This window comes from Coregonus clupeaformis, unplaced genomic scaffold, assembly GCF_020615455.1.
Source record: "Coregonus clupeaformis isolate EN_2021a unplaced genomic scaffold, ASM2061545v1 scaf0962, whole genome shotgun sequence".
Lineage (NCBI taxonomy): Eukaryota > Metazoa > Chordata > Actinopteri > Salmoniformes > Salmonidae > Coregonus > Coregonus clupeaformis.
In genome coordinates, this window is record NW_025534416.1 from 96,549 (window position 1) to 121,897 (window position 25,349).

Below are 25,349 nucleotides of genomic sequence, written 5' to 3' on the forward strand. Positions count from 1 at the left end.
GGGGAATCATGACTGTACCTTATTATGTCAAGTCCTACCATACCTCAGTGTAGAGGGGAATCCTGACTGTACCTTATTATGTCAAGTCCTACCATACCTCAGTGTAGAGGGGAATCCTGACTGTACCTTATTATGTCAAGTCCTACCATACCTCAGTGTAGAGGGGAATCCTGACTGTACCTTATTATGTCAAGTCCTACCATACCTCAGTGTAGAGGGGAATCCTGACTGTACCTTATTATGTCAAGTCCTACCATACCTCAGTGTAGAGGGGAATCCTGACTGTACCTTATTATGTCAAGTCCTACCATACCTCAGTGTAGGGGGAATCCTGACTGTACCTTATTATGTCAAGTCCTACCATACCTCAGTGTAGAGGGGAATCCTGACTGTACCTTATTATGTCAAGTCCTACCATACCTCAGTGTAGAGGGGAATCCTGACTGTACCTTATTATGTCAAGTCCTACCATACCTCAGTGTAGGGGGGAATCCTGACTGTACCTTATTATGTCAAGTCCTACCATACCTCAGTGTAGAGGGGAATCCTGACTGTACCTTATTATGTCAAGTCCTACCATACCTCAGTGTAGAGGGGAATCCTGACTGTACCTTATTATGTCAAGTCCTACCATACCTCAGTGTAGGGGGGAATCCTGACTGTACCTTATTATGTCAAGTCCTACCATACCTCAGTGTAGAGGGGAATCCTGACTGTACCTTATTATGTCAAGTCCTACCATACCTCAGTGTAGAGGGGAATCCTGACTGTACCTTATTATGTCAAGTCCTACCATACCTCAGTGTAGGGGGAATCCTGACTGTACCTTATTATGTCAAGTCCTACCATACCTCAGTGTAGAGGGGAATCCTGACTGTACCTTATTATGTCAAGTCCTACCATACCTCAGTGTAGAGGGGAATCCTGACTGTACCATTATGTCAAGTCCTACCATACCTCAGTGTAGAGGGGAATCCTGACTGTACCTTATTATGTCAAGTCCTACCATACCTCAGTGTAGAGGGGAATCCTGACTGTACCTTATTATGTCAAGTCCTACCATACCTCAGTGTAGAGGGGAATCCTGACTGTACCTTATTATGTCAAGTCCTACCATACCTCAGTGTAGAGGGGAATCCTGACTGTACCTTATTATGTCAAGTCCTACCATACCTCAGTGTAGAGGGGAATCCTGACTGTACCTTATTATGTCAAGTCCTACCATACCTCAGTGTAGAGGGGAATCCTGACTGTACCTTATTATGTCAAGTCCTACCATACCTCAGTGTAGAGGGGAATCCTGACTGTACCTTATTATGTCAAGTCCTACCATACCTCAGTGTAGAGGGGAATCCTGACTGTACCTTATTATGTCAAGTCCTACCATACCTCAGTGTAGAGGGGAATCCTGACTGTACCTTATTATGTCAAGTCCTACCATACCTCAGTGTAGAGGGGAATCCTGACTGTACCTTATTATGTCAAGTCCTACCATACCTCAGTGTAGAGGGGAATCCTGACTGTACCTTATTATGTCAAGTCCTACCATACCTCAGTGTAGAGGGGAATCCTGACTGTACCTTATTATGTCAAGTCCTACCATACCTCAGTGTAGAGGGGAATCCTGACTGTACCTTATTATGTCAAGTCCTACCATACCTCAGTGTAGAGGGGGAACCTGACTGTACCTTATTATGTCAAGTCCTACCATACCTCAGTGTAGAGGGGAATCCTGACTGTACCTTATTATGTCAAGTCCTACCATACCTCAGTGTAGAGGGGAATCCTGACTGTACCTTATTATGTCAAGTCCTACCATACCTCAGTGTAGGGGGGGAATCCTGACTGTACCTTATTATGTCAAGTCCTACCATACCTCAGTGTAGAGGGGAATCCTGACTGTACCTTATTATGTCAAGTCCTACCATACCTCAGTGTAGAGGGGGAATCCTGACTGTACCTTATTATGTCAAGTCCTACCATACCTCAGTGTAGAGGGGGAATCCTGACTGTACCTTATTATGTCAAGTCCTACCATACCTCAGTGTAGAGGGGAATCCTGACTGTACCTTATTATGTCAAGTCCTACCATACCTCAGTGTAGAGGGGGAATCCTGACTGTACCTTATTATGTCAAGTCCTACCATACCTCAGTGTAGAGGGGAATCCTGACTGTACCTTATTATGTCAAGTCCTACCATACCTCAGTGTAGAGGGGAATCCTGACTGTACCTTATTATGTCAAGTCCTACCATACCTCAGTGTAGAGGGGAATCCTGACTGTACCTTATTATGTCAAGTCCTACCATACCTCAGTGTAGAGGGGAATCCTGACTGTACCTTATTATGTCAAGTCCTACCATACCTCAGTGTAGAGGGGAATCCTGACTGTACCTTATTATGTCAAGTCCTACCATACCTCAGTGTAGAGGGGAATCCTGACTGTACCTTATTATGTCAAGTCCTACCATACCTCAGTGTAGAGGGGAATCCTGACTGTACCTTATTATGTCAAGTCCTACCATACCTCAGTGTAGAGGGGAATCCTGACTGTACCTTATTATGTCAAGTCCTACCATACCTCAGTGTAGAGGGGGAATCCTGACTGTACCTTATTATGTCAAGTCCTACCATACCTCAGTGTAGAGGGGAATCCTGACTGTACCTTATTATGTCAAGTCCTACCATACCTCAGTGTAGAGGGGAATCCTGACTGTACCTTATTATGTCAAGTCCTACCATACCTCAGTGTAGAGGGGAATCCTGACTGTACCTTATTATGTCAAGTCCTACCATACCTCAGTGTAGAGGGGAATCCTGACTGTACCTTATTATGTCAAGTCCTACCATACCTCAGTGTAGAGGGGAATCCTGACTGTACCTTATTATGTCAAGTCCTACCATACCTCAGTGTAGAGGGGAATCCTGACTGTACCTTATTATGTCAAGTCCTACCATACCTCAGTGTAGAGGGGAATCCTGACTGTACCTTATTATGTCAAGTCCTACCATACCTCAGTGTAGAGGGGAATCCTGACTGTACCTTATTATGTCAAGTCCTACCATACCTCAGTGTAGAGGGGAATCCTGACTGTACCTTATTATGTCAAGTCCTACCATACCTCAGTGTAGAGGGGAATCCTGACTGTACCTTATTATGTCAAGTCCTACCATACCTCAGTGTAGAGGGGAATCCTGACTGTACCTTATTATGTCAAGTCCTACCATACCTCAGTGTAGAGGGGAATCCTGACTGTACCTTATTATGTCAAGTCCTACCATACCTCAGTGTAGAGGGGAATCCTGACTGTACCTTATTATGTCAAGTCCTACCATACCTCAGTGTAGAGGGGAATCCTGACTGTACCTTATTATGTCAAGTCCTACCATACCTCAGTGTAGAGGGGAATCCTGACTGTACCTTATTATGTCAAGTCCTACCATACCTCAGTGTAGAGGGGAATCCTGACTGTACCTTATTATGTCAAGTCCTACCATACCTCAGTGTAGAGGGGAATCCTGACTGTACCTTATTATGTCAAGTCCTACCATACCTCAGTGTAGAGGGGGAATCCTGACTGTACCTTATTATGTCAAGTCCTACCATACCTCAGTGTAGAGGGGAATCCTGACTGTACCTTATTATGTCAAGTCCTACCATACCTCAGTGTAGAGGGGAATCCTGACTGTACCTTATTATGTCAAGTCCTACCATACCTCAGTGTAGAGGGGAATCCTGACTGTACCTTATTATGTCAAGTCCTACCATACCTCAGTGTAGAGGGGAATCCTGACTGTACCTTATTATGTCAAGTCCTACCATACCTCAGTGTAGAGGGGAATCCTGACTGTACCTTATTATGTCAAGTCCTACCATACCTCAGTGTAGAGGGGAATCCTGACTGTACCTTATTATGTCAAGTCCTACCATACCTCAGTGTAGAGGGGAATCCTGACTGTACCTTATTATGTCAAGTCCTACCATACCTCAGTGTAGAGGGGAATCCTGACTGTACCTTATTATGTCAAGTCCTACCATACCTCAGTGTAGAGGGGAATCCTGACTGTACCTTATTATGTCAAGTCCTACCATACCTCAGTGTAGAGGGGAATCCTGACTGTACCTTATTATGTCAAGTCCTACCATACCTCAGTGTAGAGGGGAATCCTGACTGTACCTTATTATGTCAAGTCCTACCATACCTCAGTGTAGAGGGGAATCCTGACTGTACCTTATTATGTCAAGTCCTACCATACCTCAGTGTAGAGGGGAATCCTGACTGTACCTTATTATGTCAAGTCCTACCATACCTCAGTGTAGAGGGGAATCCTGACTGTACCTTATTATGTCAAGTCCTACCATACCTCAGTGTAGAGGGGAATCCTGACTGTACCTTATTATGTCAAGTCCTACCATACCTCAGTGTAGAGGGGAATCCTGACTGTACCTTATTATGTCAAGTCCTACCATACCTCAGTGTAGAGGGGAATCCTGACTGTACCTTATTATGTCAAGTCCTACCATACCTCAGTGTAGAGGGGAATCCTGACTGTACCTTATTATGTCAAGTCCTACCATACCTCAGTGTAGAGGGGGAATCCTGACTGTACCTTATTATGTCAAGTCCTACCATACCTCAGTGTAGAGGGGAATCCTGACTGTACCTTATTATGTCAAGTCCTACCATACCTCAGTGTAGAGGGGGAATCCTGACTGTACCTTATTATGTCAAGTCCTACCATACCTCAGTGTAGAGGGGAATCCTGACTGTACCTTATTATGTCAAGTCCTACCATACCTCAGTGTAGAGGGGAATCCTGACTGTACCTTATTATGTCAAGTCCTACCATACCTCAGTGTAGAGGGGAATCCTGACTGTACCTTATTATGTCAAGTCCTACCATACCTCAGTGTAGAGGGGAATCCTGACTGTACCTTATTATGTCAAGTCCTACCATACCTCAGTGTAGAGGGGAATCCTGACTGTACCTTATTATGTCAAGTCCTACCATACCTCAGTGTAGAGGGGAATCCTGACTGTACCTTATTATGTCAAGTCCTACCATACCTCAGTGTAGAGGGGAATCCTGACTGTACCTTATTATGTCAAGTCCTACCATACCTCAGTGTAGAGGGGAATCCTGACTGTACCTTATTATGTCAAGTCCTACCATACCTCAGTGTAGAGGGGAATCCTGACTGTACCTTATTATGTCAAGTCCTACCATACCTCAGTGTAGAGGGGAATCCTGACTGTACCTTATTATGTCAAGTCCTACCATACCTCAGTGTAGAGGGGAATCCTGACTGTACCTTATTATGTCAAGTCCTACCATACCTCAGTGTAGAGGGGAATCCTGACTGTACCTTATTATGTCAAGTCCTACCATACCTCAGTGTAGAGGGGAATCCTGACTGTACCTTATTATGTCAAGTCCTACCATACCTCAGTGTAGAGGGGAATCCTGACTGTACCTTATTATGTCAAGTCCTACCATACCTCAGTGTAGAGGGGAATCCTGACTGTACCTTATTATGTCAAGTCCTACCATACCTCAGTGTAGAGGGGAATCCTGACTGTACCTTATTATGTCAAGTCCTACCATACCTCAGTGTAGAGGGGAATCCTGACTGTACCTTATTATGTCAAGTCCTACCATACCTCAGTGTAGAGGGGAATCCTGACTGTACCTTATTATGTCAAGTCCTACCATACCTCAGTGTAGAGGGGAATCCTGACTGTACCTTATTATGTCAAGTCCTACCATACCTCAGTGTAGAGGGGAATCCTGACTGTACCTTATTATGTCAAGTCCTACCATACCTCAGTGTAGAGGGGAATCCTGACTGTACCTTATTATGTCAAGTCCTACCATACCTCAGTGTAGAGGGGAATCCTGACTGTACCTTATTATGTCAAGTCCTACCATACCTCAGTGTAGAGGGGAATCCTGACTGTACCTTATTATGTCAAGTCCTACCATACCTCAGTGTAGAGGGGAATCCTGACTGTACCTTATTATGTCAAGTCCTACCATACCTCAGTGTAGAGGGGAATCCTGACTGTACCTTATTATGTCAAGTCCTACCATACCTCAGTGTAGAGGGGAATCCTGACTGTACCTTATTATGTCAAGTCCTACCATACCTCAGTGTAGAGGGGAATCCTGACTGTACCTTATTATGTCAAGTCCTACCATACCTCAGTGTAGGGGGGAATCCTGACTGTACCTTATTATGTCAAGTCCTACCATACCTCAGTGTAGAGGGGAATCCTGACTGTACCTTATTATGTCAAGTTTATCTACCAATGCATCCGTGTGGATAGTAACCTCCAATTCACCATCTTCCTCTCTCTCTCTCCCTCTTCCTCCTGCTCACTTTCCCTTTCTACTTTTTTTTCTATCTCATTCATCTCTCCTCCCCCTCTCTCTCTCTCTCTCTCCCACCTCACCATTCCTCTCTCTACCTCCTCCCCCCCCTCTCTCTCTCTCTCCCACCTCACCATTCCTCTCTCTACCTCCTCCCCCCCTCTCTCTCTCTCTCCCACCTCACCATTCCTCTCTCTACCTCCTCCCCCTCTCTCTCTCTCCCACCTCACCATTCCTCTCTCTACCTCCTCCCCCTCTCTCTCTCTCTCCCACCTCACCATTCCTCTCTCTACCTCCTCCCCCTGTCCCTCTCTCTCTCTCCCACCTCACCATTCCTCTCTCTACCTCCTCTCCCCTCTCTCTCTCTCTCCCACCTCACCATTCCTCTCTCTACCTCCTCCCTCTCTCTCTCTCTCCCACCTCACCATTCCTCCCTTTACCTCCTCCCCCTCTCTCTCTCCCACCTCACCATTCCTCTCTCTACCTCCTCCCCCTCTCTCTCTCTCTCCCACCTCACCATTCCTCTTTATCCTGTCCCTCTCTCTCTCCCACCTCAATCTTTTTCTCCTCCCCTGTCCCTCTCTCTCTCTCCCACCTCACCATTCCTCTCTTTACCTCCTCCCCCTGTCCCTCTCTCTCTCTCCCACCTCACCATTCCTCTCTTTACCTCCTCCCCTGTCCCTCTCTCCCTCCCCTCCTCCCTCCCCCACTCCTCCCTCTCTCCCTCCCCCTCCTCCCTCCCTACTCTTCCCTCTCTCCCTCCCCACTCCTCCCTCTCCCCCTCCCCACTCCTCCCTCTCCTCCTCCCCACTCCTCCCTCTCTCCCTCCCCACTCCTCCCTCTCTCCCTCTCTACTCCTCCCTCTCTCCCTCCCTACTCCTCCCTCTCTCCCTCCCCACTCCTCCCTCCCCACTCCTCCCTCTCTCCCTCCCCACTCCTCCCTCTCTCCCTCCCTACTCCTCCCTCTCTCCCTCCCCACTCCTCCCTCCCTACTCCTCCCTCTCTCCCTCCCCCACTCCTCCCTCTCCCTCCTCCCTCCCCACTCCTCCCTCCCCACTCCTCCCCACTCCTCCCTCTCTCCCTCCCCACTCCTCCCTCTCTCCCTCCCCACTCCTCCCTCCCTACTCCTCCCTCTCTCCCTCCCCACTCCTCCCTCCCTACTCCTCCCTCTCTCCCTCCCCACTCCTCCCTCCCCCACTCCTCCTCTCTCCCTCCCCCTCCTCCCTACTCCCCCTCCCTACTCCTCCCTCTCCTCCTCCCTCTCTCCCTCCCCACTCCTCCCTCTCTTCCTCCCCACTCCTCCCTCTCTTCCTCCCCACTCCTCCCTCCCCACTCCTCCCCCTCTCCCTCTCTCCCTCCCCACTCCTCCCTCTCTCCCTCCCCCCTCCTCCCCCTCTCCCTCTTTCCCTCCCTACTCCTCCCTCTCTCCCTCCCCACTCCTCCCTCCCTACTCCTCCCTCTCTCCCTCCCCACTCCTCCCTCTCCCTCCTCCCTCCCCACTCCTCCCTCCCCCACTCCTCCCCACTCCTCCCTCCCCACTCCTCCCCTCTCCCTCCCCACTCCTCCCTCCCCCTCCTCCCTCTCTCCCTCCCCACTCCTCCCTCTCTCCCTCCCTACTCCTCCTCCCCCCTCCCTCCCTACTCCTCCCTCTCTCCCTCCCCTACTCCTCCCTCTCTCCCTCCCACTCCTCCCTCTCTCCCTCCCCACTCCTCCCTCTCTCCCTCCCCTACTCCTCCCTCTCTCCCTCCCTACTCCTCCCTCTCTCCCTCCCCACTCCTCCCTCTCTCCCTCCCCACTCCTCCCTCCCCACTCCTCCCTCTCTCCCTCCCCACTCCTCCCTCTCTCCCTCCCCACTCCTCCCTCCCTACTCCTCCCTCTCTCCCTCCCTACTCCTCCCTCTCTCCTCCCCACTCCTCCCTCTCTCCCTCCCCACTCCTCCCTCTCTCCCTCCCCCACTCCTCCCTCTCTCCCTCCCCACTCCTCCCTCTCTCCCTCCCCCCCCTCCCCCCCTCCCTCTCTCCCTCCCCACTCCTCCCTCTCTCCCTCCCCACTCCTCCCTCCCCACTCCTCCCTCTCTCCCTCCCCACTCCTCCCTCTCTCCCTCCCCACTCCTCCCTCTCTCCCTCCCTACTCCTCCCTCTCTCCCTCCCCACTCCTTCCTCTCTCCCTCTCTCCCTCCCCCACTCCTCCCTCTCTCCCTCCCCACTCCTCCCTCTCTCCCTCCCCACTCCTCCCTCTCTCCCTCCCTACTCCTCCCTCTCTCCCTCCCCACTCCTTCCTCTCTCCCCTCTCCCTCCCCACTCCTCCCTCTCTCCCTCCCCTACTCCTCCCTCTCTCCCTCCCCACTCCTTCCTCTCTCCCTCTCTCCCTCCCCACTCCTCCCTCTCTCCCTCCCTCCCTCTCTCCTCCCTCTCTCCCTCTCTCACTCCCCACTCCTCCCTCTCTCCCTCCCCACTCCTCCCTCTCTCCCTCCCCACTCCTCCCTCTCTCCCTCCCCACTCCTCCCTCTCTCCCTCCCCCTCTCTCCCTCCCCACTCCTCCCTCTCTCCCTCCCCACTCCTCCCTCTCTCCCTCCCCACTCCTCCCTCCCACTCCTCCCTCTCTCCCTCCCCACTCCTCCCTCTCTCCCTCCCCACTCCTCCCTCTCTCCCTCCCTACTCCTCCCTCTCTCCCTCCCCCTTCCCTCTCTCCCTCTCTCCCTCCCCACTCCTCCCTCTCTCCCTCCCCACTCCTCCCTCTCTCCCTCCCCCACTCCTCCCTCTCTCCCTCCCTACTCCTCCCTCTCTCCCTCCCCACTCCTTCCTCTCTCCCTCTCTCCCTCCCCACTCCTCTCTCTCTCCCTCCCCACTCCTCCCTCTCTCCCTCCCCCACTCCTCCCTCTCTCCCTCCCCACTCCTCCCTCTCTCCCTCCCCACTCCTCCCACTCCTCCCTCCCTACTCCTCCCTCTCTCCCTCCCTACTCCTCCCTCTCTCACTCCCCACTCCTCCCTCTCTCCCTCCCCACTCCTCCCTCTCTCCCTCCCCACTCCTCCCTCTCCCTCCCCACTCCTCCCTCTCTCCCTCCCCACTCCTCCCTCCCCACTCCTCCCTCTCTCCCTCCCCACTCATCCCTCCCCACTCCTCCCTCTCTCCCTCCCCACTCCTCCCTCCCTACTCCTCCCTCTCTCCCTCCCCACTCCTCCCTCCCCCCTCCTCCCTCTCTCCCTCCCCACTCCTCCCTCTCTCCCTCCCCACTCCTCCCTCTCTCCCTCCCCACTCCTCCCTCTCTCCCTCCCCACTCCTCCCTCTCTCCCTCCCCACTCCTCCCTCTCTCCCTCCCCACTCCTCCCTCTCTCCCTCCCCACTCCTCTCTCTCTCCCTCCCCACTCCTCCCTCTCTCCCTCCCCACTCCTCCCTCTCTCCCTCCCCACTCCTCCCTCTCTCCCTCCCCACTCCTCCCTCTCTCCCTCCCCACTCCTCCCTCCCCACTCCTCCCTCTCTCCCTCCCCACTCCTCCCTACTCCCCCTCCCTACTCCTCCCTCTCTCCCTCCCCCACTCCTCCCTCTCTCCCTCCTCCCTCTCTCCCTCTCTCCCTCCCTCCTCCGCCCTCTCTCCCTCCCCACTCCTCCCTCTCTCCCTCCCCACTCCTCCCTCTCTCCCTCCCTACTCCTCCCTCTCTCCCTCCCCACTCCTCCCTCTCTCCCTCCCCCTCCTCCCTACTCCCCCTCCCTACTCCTCCCTCTCTCCCTCCCCACTCCTCCCTCTCTCCCTCCCCACTCCTCCCTCTCTCCCTCCTCCCTCTCTCCCTCTCTCCCTCCCTACTCCACCCTCTCTCCCTCCCCACTCCTCCCTCTCTCCCTCCCCACTCCTCCCTCTCTCCCTCCCTACTCCTCCCTCTCTCCCTCCCTACTCCTCCCTCTCTCCCTCCCCACTCCTCCCTCCCCCACTCCTCCCTCTCTCCCTCCCCACTCCTCCCTCCCCCACTCCTCCCTCTCTCCCTCCCTACTCCTCCCTCTCTCCCTCCCTACTCCTCCCTCTCTCCCTCCCTACTCCTCCCTCTCTCCCTCCTCCTCCCTCTCTCCCTCCCCACTCCTCCCTCCCCCACTCCTCCCTCCCACTCCTCCCTCTCTCCCTCCCACTCCTCCCTCTCTCCCTCCCCACTCCTCCCTCTCTCCCTCCCCACTCCTCCCTCTCTCCCTCCCTACTCCTCCCTCTCTCCCTCCCTACTCCTCCCTCTCTCCCTCCCTCTCTCCCTCCCCCACTCCTCCCTCTCCCCCTCCCTACTCCTCCCTCGCTCCCTCCCCACTCCTCCCTACTCCTCCCTCTCTCCCTCCCCACTCCTCCCTCCCTACTCCTCCCTCGCTCCCTCCCCACTCCTCCCTACTCCTCCCTCTCTCCTTCCCTACTCCTCCCTCTCTCCTTCCCTACTCCTCCCTCTCTCCCTCCCCACTCCTCCCTACTCCTCCCTCTCTCCCTCCCCACTCCTCCCTCCCTACTCCTCCCTCGCTCCCTCCCCACTCCTCCCTACTCCTCCCTCTCTCCCTCCCCACTCCTCCCTCCCTACTCCTCCCTCGCTCCCTCCCCACTCCTCCCTACTCCTCCCTCTCTCCCTCCCTACTCCTCCCTCTCTCCCTCCCCACTCCTCCCTCTCTCCTCCTTTCAGATGTACATAGCTCTGATCTCGGGCTACGCCCTCTGCCTCAGTTTCCTCCAGTTCTACGCCTGTGTCCACGACCAGTGGAATGGTAGGCTACTGTTTACTGCTACATTCACTGTGGTTGGCTTCTGTGTTTCTAAGGTTAGTGGAATGGTAGGCTACTGTTTACTGCTACATTCACTGTGGTTGGCTTCTGTGTTTCTAAGGTTAGTGGAATGGTAGGCTACTGTTTACTGCTACATTCACTGTGGTTGGCTTCTGTGTTTCTAAGGTTAGTGGAATGGTAGGCTGCTGTTTACTGCTACATTCACTGTGGTTGGCTTCTGTGTTTCTAAGGTTAGTGGAATGGTAGGCTACTGTTTACTGCTACATTCACTGTGGTTGGCTTCTGTGTTTCTAAGGTTAGTGGAATGGTAGGCTACTGTTTACTGCTACATTCACTGTGGTTGGCTTCTGTGTTTCTAAGGTTAGTGTAATAGTAGGGTTCTGTCTTCACTGCTACATCGCTGTCTACTGTGTGTTAATGTGCTGTGGGAAATGGACAGACAGTTCTGCCTGTAGACGTTGTTCTCTTGGTCATTAGAACTATGCTGCTATCATGAACTATCTTATTTCTGTGGAAAATGAAAATAGGATTTTATCCCCAGAAGGTTCTAATAATAATGATAATAATAATACATTATATTTTAAGCGCTTCTAAATGTTCATTGTGCCTTTATGAGTGATCAGAGGAGAAAATAATTACATACCTCTTCTGTCAAAATAATGACAAATATCTCTCCTCTCCCACAACTCCATCTCCCAGAATGCACTGACTTCTCTCCTCCAGTGGCGGTGATGCTGATGATCTTCCTCTGTCTGGAGGCCATCCTCTTCCTCACCTTCACCGTGGTCATGTTTGGAACGCAGATTCACTCCATCTGCAACGACGAGACGGTGAGGCGCCGGGCACGCCACACGGTGGTCGTCACCACTTAAAGAACACTGTTGTCAAGGTTTCCAGGAAAAGTGAACCTCGGTCATTGAATGGTTCACTGGCTGTTTCCCTGAGGTTACTTGCTTTTCAAGTCAGGTGATTTAAATGGAGGTGTAGTAGGATGAACGATTTTAGGATTGACCCCAACCTTCAGAGCTCAGAACCTGACCCTAGTTGTGGGGAATGACCTCAATTCAATCTGACTTTATTTATCCCACAAGAGGCTCTCTGTGACTTTGTGCGACTCCAAGTCTCAGTATGTGGGTCCAGGCCTCTGTCTGCAGCCTCTCCTAGCAGATAGCTGTGGTAGTAACCACTGACTATCACAGTTCACCAGGCCTCTGTCTGCAGCCTCTCCTAGCAGATAGCTGTGGTAGTAACCACTGACTATCACAGTTCACCAGGCCTCTGTCTGCAGCCTCTCCTAGCAGATAGCTGTGGTAGTAACCACTGACTATCACAGTTCACCAGGCCTCTGTCTGCAGCCTCTCCTAGCAGATAGCTGTGGTAGTAACCACTGACTATCACAGTTCACCAGGCCTCTGTCTGCAGCCTCTCCTAGCAGATAGCTGTGGTAGTAACCACTGACTATCACAGTTCACCAGGCCTCTGTCTGCAGCCTCTCCTAGCAGATAGCTGTGGTAGTAACCACTGACTATCACAGTTCACCAGGCCTCTGTCTGCAGCCTCTCCTAGCAGATAGCTGTGGTAGTAACCACTGACTATCACAGTTCACCAGGCCTCTGTCTGCAGCCTCTCCTAGCAGATAGCTGTGGTAGTAACCACTGACTATCACAGTTCACCAGGCCTCTGTCTGCAGCCTCTCCTAGCAGATAGCTGTGGTAGTAACCACTGACTATCACAGTTCACCAGGCCTCTGTCTGCAGCCTCTCCTAGCAGATAGCTGTGGTAGTAACCACTGACTATCACAGTTCACCAGGCCTCTGTCTGCAGCCTCTCCTAGCAGATAGCTGTGGTAGTAACCACTGACTATCACAGTTCACCAGGCCTCTGTCTGCAGCCTCTCCTAGCAGATAGCTGTGGTAGTAACCACTGACTATCACAGTTCACCAGGCCTCTGTCTGCAGCCTCTCCTAGCAGATAGCTGTGGTAGTAACCACTGACTATCACAGTTCACCAGGCCTCTGTCTGCAGCCTCTCCTAGCAGATAGCTGTGGTAGTAACCACTGACTATCACAGTTCACCAGGCCTCTGTCTGCAGCCTCTCCTAGCAGATAGCTGTGGTAGTAACCACTGACTATCACAGTTCACCAGGCCTCTGTCTGCAGCCTCTCCTAGCAGATAGCTGTGGTAGTAACCACTGACTATCACAGTTCACCAGGCCTCTGTCTGCAGCCTCTCCTAGCAGATAGCTGTGGTAGTAACCACTGACTATCACAGTTCACCAGGCCTCTGTCTGCAGCCTCTCCTAGCAGATAGCTGTGGTAGTAACCACTGACTATCACAGTTCACCAGGCCTCTGTCTGCAGCCTCTCCTAGCAGATAGCTGTGGTAGTAACCACTGACTATCACAGTTCACCAGGCCTCTGTCTGCAGCCTCTCCTAGCAGATAGCTGTGGTAGTAACCACTGACTATCACAGTTCACCAGGCCTCTGTCTGCAGCCTCTCCTAGCAGATAGCTGTGGTAGTAACCACTGACTATCACAGTTCACCAGGCCTCTGTCTGCAGCCTCTCCTAGCAGATAGCTGTGGTAGTAACCACTGACTATCACAGTTCACCAGGCCTCTGTCTGCAGCCTCTCCTAGCAGATAGCTGTGGTAGTAACCACTGACTATCACAGTTCACCAGGCCTCTGTCTGCAGCCTCTCCTAGCAGATAGCTGTGGTAGTAACCACTGACTATCACAGTTCACCTCAAAGTAGTCTGCTAGCTGCATGACTCAATACTGCAGGGCCTGACTGGATCACTCTACCTATCCTGGTCCCTCAGCCTAGTAATGATGACAGTTGGGTTAGTGACAGAGTAACTGGTCCCTCAGCCTAGTAATGATGACAGTTGGGTTAGTGACAGAGTAACTGGTCCCTCAGCCTAGTAATGATGACAGTTGGGTTAGTACCAGAGTAACTGGTCCCTCAGCCTTGTAATGATGACAGTTGGGTTAGTAACAGAGTAACTGGTCCCTCAGCCTAGTAATAATAACAGTTGGGTTAGTAACAGAGTAACTGGTCCCTCAGCCTAGTAATGATGACAGTTGGGTTAGTAACAGAGTAACTGGTCCCTCAGCCTAGTAATGATGACAGTTGGGTTAGTAACAGAGTAACTGGTCCCTCAGCCTAGTAATGATGACTGTTGGGTTAGTAACAGAGTAACTGGTCCCTCAGCCTAGTAATGATGACAGTTGGGTTAGTAACAGAGTAACTGGTCCCTCAGCCTAGTAATGATGACTGTTGGGTTAGTAACAGAGTAACTGGTCCCTCAGCCTAGTAATGATGACAGTTGGGTTAGTAACAGAGTAACTGGTCCCTCAGCCTAGTAATGATGACAGTTGGGTTAGTGACAGAGTAACTGGTCCCTCAGCCTAGTAATGATGACAGTTGGGTTAGTGACAGAGTAACTGGTCCCTCAGCCTAGTAATGATGACAGTTGGGTTAGTAACAGAGTAACTGGTCCCTCAGCCTAGTAATGATGACAGTTGGGTTAGTGACAGAGTAACTGGTCCCTCAGCCTTGTAATGATGACAGTTGGGTTAGTAACAGAGTAACTGGTCCCTCAGCCTAGTAATAATAACAGTTGGGTTAGTAACAGAGTAACTGGTCCCTCAGCCTAGTAATGATGACAGTTGGGTTAGTAACAGAGTAACTGGTCCCTCAGCCTAGTAATGATGACAGTTGGGTTAGTAACAGAGTAACTGGTCCCTCAGCCTAGTAATGATGACTGTTGGGTTAGTAACAGAGTAACTGGTCCCTCAGCCTAGTAATGATGACAGTTGGGTTAGTAACAGAGTAACTGGTCCCTCAGCCTAGTAATGATGACTGTTGGGTTAGTAACAGAGTAACTGGTCCCTCAGCCTAGTAATGATGACAGTTGGGTTAGTAACAGAGTAACTGGTCCCTCAGCCTAGTAATGATGACAGTTGGGTTAGTGACAGAGTAACTGGTCCCTCAGCCTAGTAATGATGACAGTTGGGTTAGTGATAGAGTAACTGGTCCCTCAGCCTAGTAATGATGACAGTTGGGTTAGTAACAGAGTAACTGGTCCCTCAGCCTAGTAATGATGACAGTTGGGTTAGTGACAGAGTAACTGGTCCCTCAGCCTTGTAATGATGACAGTTGGGTTAGTGACAGAGTAACTGGTCACTCAGCCTAGTAATGATGACAGTTGGGTTAGTGACAGAGTAACTGGTCCCTCAGCCTAGTAATAATAACAGTTGGGTTAGTGATAGAGTAACTGGTCCCTCAGCCTAGTAATGATGACAGTTGGGTTAGTAACAGAGTAACTGGTCCCTCAGCCTAGTAATGATGACAGTTGGGTTAGTAACAGAGTAACTGGTCCCTCAGCCTAGTAATAATAACAGTTGGGTTAGTAACAGAGTAACTGGTCCCTCAGCCTAGTAATGATGACAGTTGGGTTAGTGACAGAGTAACTGGTCCCTCAGCCTAGTAATGATGACAGTTGGGTTAGTACCAGAGTAACTGGTCCCTCAGCCTAGTAATGATGACAGTTGGGTTAGTGATAGAGTAACTGGTCCCTCAGCCTAGTAATGATGACAGTTGGGTTAGTAACAGAGTAACTGGTCCCTCAGCCTAGTAATGATGACAGTTGGGTTAGTAACAGAGTAACTGGTCCCTCAGCCTAGTAATGATGACAGTTGGGTTAGTGACAGAGTAACTGGTCCCTCAGCCTAGTAATGATGACAGTTGGGTTAGTAACAGAGTAACTGGTCCCTCAGCCTAGTAATGATGACAGTTGGGTTAGTGATAGAGTAACTGGTCCCTCAGCCTAGTAATGATGACAGTTGGGTTAGTAACAGAGTAACTGGTCCCTCAGCCTAGTAATGATGACAGTTGGGTTAGTGACAGAGTAACTGGTCCCTCAGCCTAGTAATAATAACAGTTGGGTTAGTGACAGAGTAACTGGTCCCTCAGCCTAGTAATGATGACAGTTGGGTTAGTAACAGAGTAACTGGTCCCTCAGCCTAGTAATGATGACAGTTGGGTTAGTAACAGAGTAACTGGTCCCTCAGCCTAGTAATAATGACAGTTGGGTTAGTAACAGAGTAACTGGTCCCTCAGCCTAGTAATGATGACAGTTGGGTTAGTGACAGAGTAACTGGTCCCTCAGCCTAGTAATGATGACAGTTGGGTTAGTACCAGAGTAACTGGTCCCTCAGCCTAGTAATGATGACAGTTGGGTTAGTGATAGAGTAACTGGTCCCCCAGCCTAGTAATGATGACAGTTGGGTTAGTAACAGAGTAACTGGTCCCTCAGCCTAGTAATGATGACAGTTGGGTTAGTAACAGAGTAACTGGTCCCTCAGCCTAGTAATGATGACAGTTGGGTTAGTAACAGAGTAACTGGTCCCTCAGCCTAGTAATAATAACAGTTGGGTTAGTAACAGAGTAACTGGTCCCTCAGCCTAGTAATGATGACAGTTGGGTTAGTGACAGAGTAACTGGTCCCTCAGCCTAGTAATGATGACAGTTGGGTTAGTACCAGAGTAACTGGTCCCTCAGCCTAGTAATGATGACAGTTGGGTTAGTGACAGAGTAACTGGTCCCTCAGCCTAGTAATGATGACAGTTGGGTTAGTAACAGAGTAACTGGTCCCTCAGCCTAGTAATGATGACAGTTGGGTTAGTAACAGAGTAACTGGTCCCTCAGCCTAGTAATGATGACAGTTGGGTTAGTGACAGAGTAACTGGTCCCTCAGCCTAGTAATGATGACTGTTGGGTTCGTGACAGAGTAACTGGTCCCTCAGCCTAGTAATGATGACAGTTGGGTTAGTGACAGAGTAACTGGTCCCTCAGCCTAGTAATGATGACAGTTGGGTTAGTAACAGAGTAACTGGTCCCTCAGCCTAGTAATGATGACAGTTGGGTTAGTAACAGAGTAACTGGTCCCTCAGCCTAGTAATGATGACAGTTGGGTTAGTGACAGAGTAACTGGTCCCTCAGCCTAGTAATGATGACAGTTGGGTTAGTGACAGAGTAACTGGTCCCTCAGCCTAGTAATAATAACAGTTGGGTTAGTAACAGAGTAACTGGTCCCTCGGCCTAGTAATGATGACAGTTGGGTTAGTAACAGAGTAACTGGTCCCTCGGCCTAGTAATGATGACAGTTGGGTTAGTAACAGAGTAACTGGTCCCTCAGCCTAGTAATGATGACAGTTGGGTTAGTAACAGAGTAACTGGTCCCTCAGCCTAGTAATAATAACAGTTGGGTTAGTAACAGAGTAACTGGTCCCTCAGCCTAGTAATGATGACAGTTGGGTTAGTGACAGAGTAACTGGTCCCTCAGCCTAGTAATGATGACAGTTGGGTTAGTGACAGAGTAACTGGTCCCTCAGCCTAGTAATAATAACAGTTGTGTTAGTGATAGAGTAACTGGTCCCTCAGCCTAGTAATGATGACAGTTGGGTTAGTAACAGAGTAACTGGTCCCTCAGCCTAGTAATGATGACAGTTGGGTTAGTAACAGAGTAACTGGTCCCTCAGCCTAGTAATAATAACAGTTGGGTTAGTGATAGAGTAACTGGTCCCTCAGCCTAGTAATGATGACAGTTGGGTTAGTAACAGAGTAACTGGTCCCTCAGCCTAGTAATGATGACAGTTGGGTTAGTAACAGAGTAACTGGTCCCTCAGCCTAGTAATAATAACAGTTGGGTTAGTAACAGAGTAACTGGTCCCTCAGCCTAGTAATGATGACAGTTGGGTTAGTGACAGAGTAACTGGTCCCTCAGCCTAGTAATGATGACAGTTGGGTTAGTACCAGAGTAACTCGTCCCTCAGCCTAGTAATGATGACAGTTGGGTTAGTGATAGAGTAACTGGTCCCTCAGCCTAGTAATGATGACAGTTGGGTTAGTGACAGAGTAACTGGTCCCTCAGCCTAGTAATGATGACAGTTGGGTTAGTGACAGAGTAACTGGTCCCTCAGCCTAGTAATAATAACAGTTGGGTTAGTGACAGAGTAACTGGTACCTCAGCCTAGTAATGATGACAGTTGGGTTAGTGACAGAGTAACTGGTCCCTCAGCCTAGTAATGATGACAGTTGGGTTAGTACCAGAGTAACTGGTCCCTCAGCCTAGTAATGATGACAGTTGGGTTAGTGATAGAGTAACTGGTCCCTCAGCCTAGTAATGATGACAGTTGGGTTAGTGATAGAGTAACTGGTCCCTCAGCCTAGTAATGATGACAGTTGGGTTAGTAACAGAGTAACTGGTCCCTCAGCCTAGTAATGATGACAGTTGGGTTAGTAACAGAGTAACTGGTCCCTCAGCCTAGTAATGATGACAGTTGGGTTAGTGACAGAGTAACTGGTCCCTCAGCCTAGTAATGATGACAGTTGGGTTAGTGACAGAGTAACTGGTCCCTCAGCCTAGTAATGATGACAGTTGGGTTAGTGACAGAGTAACTGGTCCCTCAGCCTAGTAATGATGACAGTTGGGTTAGTAACAGAGTAACTGGTCCCTCAGCCTAGTAATGATGACAGTTGGGTTAGTAACAGAGTAACTGGTCCCTCAGCCTAGTAATGATGACAGTTGGGTTAGTGACAGAGTAACTGGTCCCTCAGCCTAGTAATGATGACAGTTGGGTTAGTGACAGAGTAACTGGTCCCTCAGCCTAGTAATAATGACAGTTGGGTTAGTGACAGAGTAACTGGTCCCTCAGCCTAGTAATGATGACAGTTGGGTTAGTGACAGAGTAACTGGTCCCTCAGCCTAGTAATGATGACAGTTGGGTTAGTGACAGAGTAACTGGTCCCTCAGCCTAGTAATGATGACAGTTGGGTTAGTGACAGAGTAACTGGTCCCTCAGCCTTGTAATGATGACAGTTGGGTTAGTGACAGAGTAACTGGTCCCTCAGCCTAGTAATGATGACAGTTGGGTTAGTGACAGAGTAACTGGTCCCTCAGCCTAGTAATAATAACAGTTGGGTTAGTGATAGAGTAACTGGTCCCTCAGCCTAGTAATGATGACAGTTGGGTTAGTAACAGAGTAACTGGTCCCTCAGCCTAGTAATGATGACAGTTGGGTTAGTAACAGAGTAACTGGTCCCTCAGCCTAGTAATAATAACAGTTGGGTTAGTAACAGAGTAACTGGTCCCTCAGCCTAGTAATGATGACAGTTGGGTTAGTGACAGAGTAACTGGTCCCTCAGCCTAGTAATGATGACAGTTGGGTTAGTACCAGAGTAACTGGTCCCTCAGCCTAGTAATGATGACAGTTGGGTTAGTGATAGAGTAACTGGTCCCTCAGCCTAGTAATGATGACAGTTGGGTTAGTGACAGAGTAACTGGTCCCTCAGCCTAGTAATGATGACAGTTGGGTTAGTGACAGAGTAACTGGTCCCTCAGCCTAGTAATAATAACAGTTGGGTTAGTAACAGAGTAACTGGTCCCTCAGCCTAGTAATGATGACAGTTGGGTTAGTGACAGAGTAACTGGTCCCTCAGCCTAGTAATGATGACAGTTGGGTTAGTACCAGAGTAACTGGTCCCTCAGCCTAGTAATGATGACAGTTGGGTTAGTGATAGAGTAACTGGTCCCTCAGCCTAGTAATGATGACAGTTGGGTTAGTAACAGAGTAACTGGTCCCTCAGCCTAGTAATGATGACAGTTGGGTTAGTAACAGAGTAACTGGTCCCTCAGCCTAGTAATGATGACAGTTGGGTTAGTGACAGAGTAACTGGTCCCTCAGCCTAGTAATGATGACAGTTGGGTTAGTGACAGAGTAACTGGTCCCTCAGCCTAGTAATGATGACAGTTGGGTTAGTGACAGAGTAACTGGTCCCTCAGCCTAGTAATGATGACAGTTGGGTTAGTAACAGAGTAACTGGTCCCTCAGCCTAGTAATGATGACAGTTGGGTTAGTAACAGAGTAACTGGTCCCTCAGCCTAGTAATGATGACAGTTGGGTTAGTGACAGAGTAACTGGTCCCTCAGCCTAGTAATAATGACAGTTGGGTTAGTGACAGAGTAACTGGTCCCTCAGCCTAGTAATAATGACAGTTGGGTTAGTGACAGAGTAACTGGTCCCTCAGCCTAGTAATGATGACAGTTGGGTTAGTGACAGAGTAACTGGTCCCTCAGCCTAGTAATAATAACAGTTGGGTTAGTAACAGAGTAACTGGTCCCTCGGCCTAGTAATGATGACAGTTGGGTTAGTAACAGAGTAACTGGTCCCTCGGCCTAGTAATGATGACAGTTGGGTTAGTAACAGAGTAACTGGTCCCTCAGCCTAGTAATGATGACAGTTGGGTTAGTAACAGAGTAACTGGTCCCTCAGCCTAGTAATAATAACAGTTGGGTTAGTAACAGAGTAACTGGTCCCTCAGCCTAGTAATAATAACAGTGGGTTAGTAACAGAGTAACTGGTCCCTCAGCCTAGTAATAATAACAGTTGGGTTAGTAACAGAGTAACTGGTCCCTCAGCCTAGTAATAATAACAGTTGGGTTAGTAACAGAGTAACTGGTCCCTCAGCCTAGTAATAATAACAGTTGGGTTAGTAACAGAGTAACTGGTCCCTCAGCCTAGTAATAATAACAGTTGGGTTAGTAACAGAGTAACTGGTCCCTCAGCCTAGTAATAATAACAGTTGGGTTAGTAACAGAGTAACTGGTCCCTCAGCCTAGTAATGATGACAGGTGGGTTAGTAACAGAGTAACTGGTCCCTCAGCCTAGTAATAATAACAGTTGGGTTAGTAACAGAGTAACTGGTCCCTCAGCCTAGTAATAATAACAGTTGGGTTAGTAACAGAGTAACTGGTCCCTCAGCCTAGTAATAATAACAGTTGGGTTAGTAACAGAGTAACTGGTCCCTCAGCCTAGTAATGATGACAGTTGGGTTAGTAACAGAGTAACTGGTCCCTCAGCCTAGTAATAATACCAGTTGGGTTAGTGACAGAGTAACTGGTCCCTCAGCCTAGTAATAATAACAGTTGGGTTAGTAACAGAGTAACTGGTCCCTCAGCCTAGTAATGATGACAGTTGGGTTAGTAACAGAGTAACTGGTCCCTCAGCCTAGTAATAATAACAGTTGGGTTAGTGACAGAGTAACTGGTCCCTCAGCCTAGTAATGATGACAGTTGGGTTAGTAACAGAGTAACTGGTCCCTCAGCCTAGTAATAATAACAGTTGGGTTAGTAACAGAGTAACTGGTACCTCAGCCTAGTAATGATGACAGTTGGGTTAGTAACAGAGTAACTGGTCCCTCAGCCTAGTAATAATAACAGTTGGGTTAGTAACATAGTAACTGGTCCCTCAGCCTAGTAATGATGACAGTTGGGTTAGTAACAGAGTAACTGGTCCCTCAGCCTAGTAATGATGACTGTTGGGTTAGTAACAGAGTAACTGGTCCCTCAGCCTAGTAATGATGACAGTTGGGTTAGTAACAGAGTAACTGGTCCCTCAGCCTAGTAATGATGACAGTTGGGTTAGTGACAGAGTAACTGGTCCCTCAGCCTAGTAATGATGACAGTTGGGTTAGTAACAGAGTAACTGGTCCCTCAGCCTAGTAATAATAACAGTTGGGTTAGTAACAGAGTAACTGGTCCCTCAGCCTAGTAATGATGACAGTTGGGTTAGTGACAGAGTAACTGGTCCCTCAGCCTAGTAATAATAACAGTGGGTTAGTAACAGAGTAATTGGTGGCTCTCCTCTCCAGATTAATCTCATCTCCTAGTCTGACTGGACTACAAATCATCCTGGTCCCAACTCCCTCAGTATTCCCCTGATATCCATGAACAAATAGAACAAGATGCTAAATGGCTGTCCTGAATCGACCTAGTTGAGACCGCAGTTGCACTGTTTAATTAAAATAGTGTGTTGACTAAAGTGCCTGTCTGTGTCTGTCTGTGTCTGTCTGTCTGTCTGTCTGTCTGTCTGTCTGTCTGTCTGTCTGTGTCTGTCTGTCTGTCTGTGTCTGTCTGTCGGTCTGTGTCTGTCTGTCTGTCGGTCTGTCTGTCTGTCTGATCTCCCAGGAGATTGAGCGTCTGAAGAATGAGAAGCCGACGTGGGAGCGGCGTATGCGCTGGGAAGGGATGAAGGCCGTGTTCGGAGGCCCGCCCTCCTTCCTCTGGTTCAACCCATTCACAGGCCTGCGTCTGCGGCGCCTACTGATGACACGTACACGCCGTGGTGGGGTGGAGTTCTCTGTCTGAGGGCAGAGCAGCCAAACACAGCTCTTCCCCATCTGATACTCCACCCCGGACCTCTCTGGACCCTTGGACACATCATGGGGGTCTTTTGTACCCCTGGACACACATTGAGGTTTTGGTGGTACTTTGACTGATACGATGGGGTGTGACCTGTGACCTGTGACCTGTGACTTAGATGATGGAGAACAGCTGTACCCCTCATACACACTACAGGGGGGTCTCCTGAAGTACCTGTCTCTCTGCTGGGGCAGTGGAGGGGTACAAAGACTTGACCTAATTCTCTTGGCTGTCTATGTCTGTCCTCCACACAGAGGGACTAGGGCTGAATCTGGGTCTGTATCTGGGTCAGTCCTCCACACAGAGAGACTAGGGCTGAATCTGGGTCTGTATCTGGGTCAGTCCTCCACACAGAGAGACTAGGGCTGAATCTGGGTCTGTATCTGGGTCAGTCCTCCACACAGAGAGACTAGGGCTGAATCTGGGTCTGTATCTGGGTCAGTCCTCCACACAGAGAGACTAGGGCTGAATCTGGGTCTGTATCTGGGTCAGTCCTCCACACAGAGAGACTAGGGCTGAATCTGGGTCTGTATCTGGGTCAGTCCTCCACACAGAAAGACTAGGGCTGAATCTGGGTCTGTATCTGGGTCAGTCCTCCACACAGAAAGACTAGGGCTGAATCTGGGTCTGTATCTGGGTCAGTCCTCCACACAGAGAGACTAGGGCTGAATCTGGGTCTGTATCTGGGTCAGTCCTCCACACAGAGAGACTAGGGCTGAATCTGGGTCTGTATCTGGGTCAGTCCTCCACACAGAAAGACTAGGGCTGAATCTGGGTCTGTATCTGGGTCAGTCCTCCACACAGAGAGACTAGGGCAGAATCTGGGTCTGTATCTGGGTCAGTCCTCCACACAGAGGGACTTGGGCTGAATCTCAAACTGAACCCTTGGCCACTAAGCCCTTTATGGAGTGGCCACTTGCTGATGTGTTTGAAAGTGATCACTCATCTGCCACTGTTCTGGGACAGGGAGAGACCAGCCTGCCCTGCTCTGCTGTGAGCCCCAGTCAGTCAGCCAGCCAGCCAGCCAGTCATTCAGTCAGTCAGTGACACACTGGATACATATTGTACGTCTATTCACTTCTTCCACATACTGGTGTAGACTTAACCTACTGTTCTATGTCTACATGAGGATGTGAACAGGGGTAGTTTTGATATGGAACTGAGGAGGTGTCAATCACAAGCATTGTTCTGCTCTGAAGACGCTATGAGTTGGGGCTGGACGTTAAACACATGAGGACTTGTCCAGGACACCCAGGGAAAGGACAGAGACGCTATGAGTTGTGGCTGGACGTTAAACACACTAGGACCTGTCTAGGACACCCAGGGAAAGGACAGAGATGCTATGAGTTGGGGCTGGACGTTAAACACACTAGGACCTGTCTAGGACACCCAGGGAAAGGACAGAGACGCTATGAGTTGGGGCTGGACGTTAAACACACTAGGACACCCAGGGAAAGGACAGAGACGCTATGAGTTGGGGCTGGACGTTAAACACACTAGGACCTGTCTAGGACACCCAGGGAAAGGACAGAGATGCTATGAGTTGTGGCTGGACGTTAAACACACTAGGACACCCAGGGAAAGGACAGAGATGCTATGAGTTGGGGCTGGACGTTAAACACACTAGGACCTGTCTAGGACACCCAGGGAAAGGACAGAGACGCTATGAGTTGGGGCTGGACGTTAAACACACTAGGACACCCAGGGAAAGGACAGAGACGCTATGAGTTGGGGCTGGACGTTAAACACACTAGGACCTGTCTAGGACACCCAGGGAAAGGACAGAGATGCTATGAGTTGGGGCTGGACGTTAAACACACTAGGACACCCAGGGAAAGGACAGAGACGCTATGAGTTGTGGCTGGACGTTAAACACACTAGGACCTGTCTAGGACACCCAGGGAAAGGACAGAGATGCTATGAGTTGGGGCTGGACGTTAAACACACTAGGACACCCAGGGAAAGGACAGAGACGCTATGAGTTGGGGCTGGACGTTAAACACACTAGGACACCCAGGGAAAGGACAGAGATGCTATGAGTTGGGGCTGGACGTTAAACACACTAGGACCTGTCTAGGACACCCAGGGAAAGGACAGAGACGCTATGAGTTGGGGCTGGACGTTAAACACACTAGGACCTGTCTAGGACACCCAGGGAAAGGACAGAGACGCTATGAGTTGGGGCTGGACGTTAAACACACTAGGACACCCAGGGAAAGGACAGAGATGCTATGAGTTGGGGCTGGACGTTAAACACACTAGGACACCCAGGGAAAGGACAGAGACGCTATGAGTTGGGGCTGGACGTTAAACACACTAGGACACCCAGGGAAAGGACAGAGATGCTATGAGTTGGGGCTGGACGTTAAACACACTAGGACACCCAGGGAAAGGACAGAGACGCTATGAGTTGGGGCTGGACGTTAAACACACTAGGACACCCAGGGAAAGGACAGAGATGCTATGAGTTGGGGCTGGACGTTAAACACACTAGGACACCCAGGGAAAGGACAGAGACGCTATGAGTTGGGGCTGGACGTTAAACACACTAGGACACCCAGGGAAAGGACAGAGATGCTATGAGTTGGGGCTGGACGTTAAACACACTAGGACCTGTCTAGGACACCCAGGGAAAGGACAGAGATGCTATGAGTTGTGGCTGGACGTTAAACACACTAGGACCTGTCTAGGACACCCAGGGAAAGGACAGAGACGCTATGAGTTGGGGCTGGACGTTAAACACACTAGGACCTGTCTAGGACACCCAGGGAAAGGACAGAGATGCTATGAGTTGGGGCTGGACGTTAAACACACTAGGACCTGTCTAGGACACCCAGGGAAAGGACAGAGACGCTATGAGTTGGGGCTGGACGTTAAACACACTAGGACCTGTCTAGGACACCCAGGGAAAGGACAGAGATGCTATGAGTTGGGGCTGGACGTTAAACACACTAGGACCTGTCTAGG

At 50.1% G+C, this 25,349-nt stretch overlaps 1 protein-coding gene across 1 annotated transcript in view; it reads left to right on the forward strand.

Moving 5' to 3' along the window:
- zdhhc7 (zinc finger DHHC-type palmitoyltransferase 7) overlaps window positions 1–23,660 on the forward strand; it is a 60,321-nt gene extending 36,661 nt beyond the window's left edge. Inside the window, exons 5-7 of the mRNA XM_045217198.1 lie at window positions 11,016–11,097; window positions 11,815–11,945; window positions 22,149–23,660. Coding sequence (XP_045073133.1) covers window positions 11,016–11,097; window positions 11,815–11,945; window positions 22,149–22,328 — 393 coding nt within the window. The 3' untranslated portion in view covers window positions 22,329–23,660. The remainder of the gene's footprint in view (window positions 1–11,015; window positions 11,098–11,814; window positions 11,946–22,148) is intronic.
- The last annotated feature ends 1,689 nt before the right edge of the window (window positions 23,661–25,349 follow it).